The 3753-nt window shown below is 41.1% G+C and overlaps 1 protein-coding gene across 1 annotated transcript in view; it reads right to left on the reverse strand.

The window, feature by feature from the left end:
- LOC108673307 (intraflagellar transport protein 140 homolog) overlaps positions 1-3635 on the reverse strand; it is a gene marked incomplete in the record, with an annotated part of 12915 nt that extends 9280 nt beyond the window's left edge. Inside the window, 4 exon segments of the mRNA XM_047885677.1 lie at positions 144-309; positions 1305-1469; positions 2439-2572; positions 3548-3635. Of these exon segments, the coding sequence (XP_047741633.1) occupies positions 144-309; positions 1305-1469; positions 2439-2572; positions 3548-3635 (553 nt within the window).
- Between the last annotated feature and the right edge of the window lie 118 nt (positions 3636-3753).

A 3753-nucleotide genomic window follows, 5' to 3' on the forward strand; every position in this document is an offset into this window, starting at 1 on the left:
GCACTACGCACCTTTGCTCTCGAGGTGCCTGGTGCACTACGCACCTTTGCTCTCGAGGTGCCTGGTGCACTACGCACCTTTGCTCTCGAGGTGCCTGGTGCACTACGCACCTTTGCCCTCGAGGTGCCTGGTGCACTACGCACCTTTGCTCTCGAGGTGCCTGGCGTAGTTGTAGTGCGTGGTGCGCAGATGGATGCGGTCGCTGGTGGCGGCCACATGCAGCGCTTTGGTCCAGAGGCCGGCGTCCTGGAAGAGCTTGTTGAGCAGGTCGTGCCGGCCACAGCTGCGGTACAGCTTCTCAGCCTCGTCCTGGGGGTGGGGGGAGAGTGAGGGGAGAGTGAGGGGAGGGCGAGTGGAAGGGTGAGGGGAGGTAGGGACGGACGTTGAGAAAGACGGCAACTTAATACAAACATCAGAGTGATGGATGAGGTCGTAATCTCGGTACTACTGCGATTCTTGGAAAAATGTCCCCATGCCCAACTGACCACCAACTGAGAACATAGTATCATTTTAAATAATGTACTGATGTTTGTACTGATTATAATAATATACATGTTAAATAATGTACTGAAGTACTGTACACATTTATTAATCATGCATGCCAATTGTAAAGTAATTCATAAATGAGAAGTACATATGAAGTAGAAGGCATGATAGAAAACAACATGTCACGTTAAATAATATACTGATGTACTGTACACATTTGTTAATCACGCATGCCAAATGTAAAGTAATTCATAAATAAGAAGTACATATGAAGTAGAAGTAGTTCATAAATAAGAAGTACGATCAAGATTCGAGTATCACTGAGTTGTGGCCAACAATAAAGGTGCGATTGACAGCATGAACGGCTTGTAGTTTTCGAGGTGACTTTTTCAATCGTTCATCATTCATTTTTTTCAGATTTGGTGTGCATTTTTCCCTTTGAATTTTACAGTAGATCTCTAATTCAGACGCCAGGATCGACTGCCGAAATTCTAAAAGTCGCCGAACATGATTTCGGCGGCAGTTCCTCACAGTTTTACTAGGACTCGTGAAGTCAATTCTATACTTACGGCACTGGCTTTACTTACAACTTCACGTACTTTACAACTTTACTTACCTTACAAGTTCAACTACAGTACTTTACAACTTTACTTACCTTACAAGTTCAACTACAGTACTTTACAACTTTACTCACTTTGCAACCCAACTGCACATCTTTGTACTCGCCTGCTTGCCAGTAATGAGCAGCTGTACTGCCTTGTCGTACTGCCTGTTGCTCAAGAAGTACATACCAATAAACTGCACATCTTTGTACTCGCCTGCTTGCCAGTAATGAGCAGCTGTACAGCCTTGTCGTACTGCCTGTTGCTCAGGAAGTACTCCGCACATTTGGTCACCAGCGCGGGGTCGGCGCCCTCGTCCAGGTCCTCGGCGATCTGCGCCACCACGGACACCTGGCCGCTCTTGAACGCCAAGTCCAGCGCCTGCGCGGCCGGGGATAATAAATGTTTACTGATGCACAACTTGATTATCTTAATAAATTCAGGGCCCAAATTAATTGTTTAGATCAACCTTGATGAAGCTAAAATATATAAAATAATAAATGTTTACTGATGCACGAGTTGATTATCTTAATAAATTTTGAGTGCAAATGAATTGTTTAGTTCAAGCTTGATGAAGCTAAAATATGTACAGCATAATTTCAGGAAGCAGATAGAAAGTATAACAAGTTCAGGTTGAGAAACGCAAACAGTTGCCTATAAAATTGTAGTGAACTGCGATCAAAGAACGAAAGCTCGACCTCGTGGATCAATTGTACTATCTACAAGATAAATTACAGAAGTTAAAGAAAAAAATACAAGTTGGTATAACCAGTCACCTTAGCCACACACTACACGTCACTAGTGGTATAACGTCACCTTAGCCACACACTACACGTCACTAGTGCCACTAGTCAACTTAGCCACACACTACACGTCACTAGCGTTGCCACTAGTGACCTTAGCCACACACTACACGTCACTAGTGCCACTAGTCACCTTAGCCGCACACTACACGTCACTAGTGGTGCCACTAGTCACATTAGCATGCACTACAGGTCACTAGTGGTGCCACTAGTCACCTTAGCCACACACTACACGCCACTAATGGTAAAACTAGTCACCCTAGCCCAACACTACACGTCACTAGTGGTGCCACTAGTCACCTACCCCTAGTGACTAGTGGTGCCACTAGTTACACTAGTTATACCCCTAGTGACTACAGGTCACTAGGAGTATAACTAGTCACATTAGCATGCACTACAGGTCACTAGTTTTGCCACTAGTCACCTTAGCCACTAGTCCGGCGCGGTGGTAGAGCGTCACTGCCCGCGCGACCTGCGGACGGTCGCAGGCGACTAGTCACTAGTGGTATAACTAGTCACACTACACGTCACTAGTTCCACTAGTCACCTTAGCCACTAGTCCGGCGCGGTGGTAGAGCGTGACGGCCCGGGCGACCTGGGGACGGTCGCAGGAGACAAAGTAGCGCGCCGCCTCGAGCTGCTCCTGCGGGCCCGCCACCAGCGCCAGGTTCATCAGCTGGTCTGGGGGGGGGGGTTTGTTGATTTTGTTGATTTATGCTAAATAAATTCATTGATACTTGTTGATATTGCTGATTTATGATAAAAAATTATTGATAATCAGTGATCTTGTTGATTTATGAAAAAAATTATTGATACTCGTTGATATTGTTGATTTATGATAAAAAAAATTATTGATGCTTGTTGATTTTCCTGATTAATGCGAAAGAATTCTATTGATGCTTGCTGATACTGTTGATTTATGGTAAAAAGTGTTTTTGTTGCTTGTTGCTGCTGTTGATTTATGGTAAAAAAATTTTTTGTTGCTTGTTGCTGCTGTTGATTTATGCTAAAAAATATTATTGTTGCTCTTACTGCTGAAATTCCATACCTTATTGTTGAATTAGTGGTATTTTGTGGGTATTTTAGTGTCCGTATCGGTGTAGATATTGTTGATTATGGTAGAAATCATTCGATTTTGATGATATTTTGGAGAGTTCATATCGCGGCGTAGATATTGTAGATTATTCTTAAAGTCATTATATTTTGATGAAGTTCATAGAGNGGGGGGGGGGGGGGCTTGTTGATTTTGTTGATTTATGATGAAAAAATTATTGATACTTGTTGATTTATGATAAAAAGTTCATTGATACTTCTTGATTTATGATAAAAAAAATTATTGATACTGTTGATTTATGAAAAAAATTATTGATACTCGTTGATATTGTTGATTTATGATAAAATAAAACTTTATTGTTTTGAATTCCTTGTTGTTGTCCTTGGGAATTTAACATTAATTTAAATATAAGGACGCTTGTTGATTTTCTTGATTTATGATAAATAAAACTTTATTCTTTTAAATTCCTTGTTGTTGTCCTTGGGAATTTAAGATTAATTTAAATATAATATAATTTAATTTAAATTACTCGTTGTCCGTGGGAATTTAAAAATTGTCAAATTCCTCTTGTTTTAAATTCCTTGTCCAACTAAATTCCTTACCTTGTACCTTGTTGTTGAATTCGTGGTATTTTGTGGGTATTTTAGAGTCCGTATCGGTGTAGATATTGTTGATTATGGTAGAAATCATTCGATTTTGATGATATTTTGGCGAGTTCATATCACGGTGTAGTTATTGTTGATTATTGTTGAAGTCATTAAATTTTGATGGAATTCATTGAGGGAGGAAACGAGCGTGAGTTTCAACA

This window comes from Hyalella azteca, unplaced genomic scaffold (assembly GCF_000764305.2).
Source record: "Hyalella azteca isolate HAZT.00-mixed unplaced genomic scaffold, Hazt_2.0.2 contig2761, whole genome shotgun sequence".
In the NCBI taxonomy this organism is placed as follows: domain Eukaryota; kingdom Metazoa; phylum Arthropoda; class Malacostraca; order Amphipoda; family Hyalellidae; genus Hyalella; species Hyalella azteca.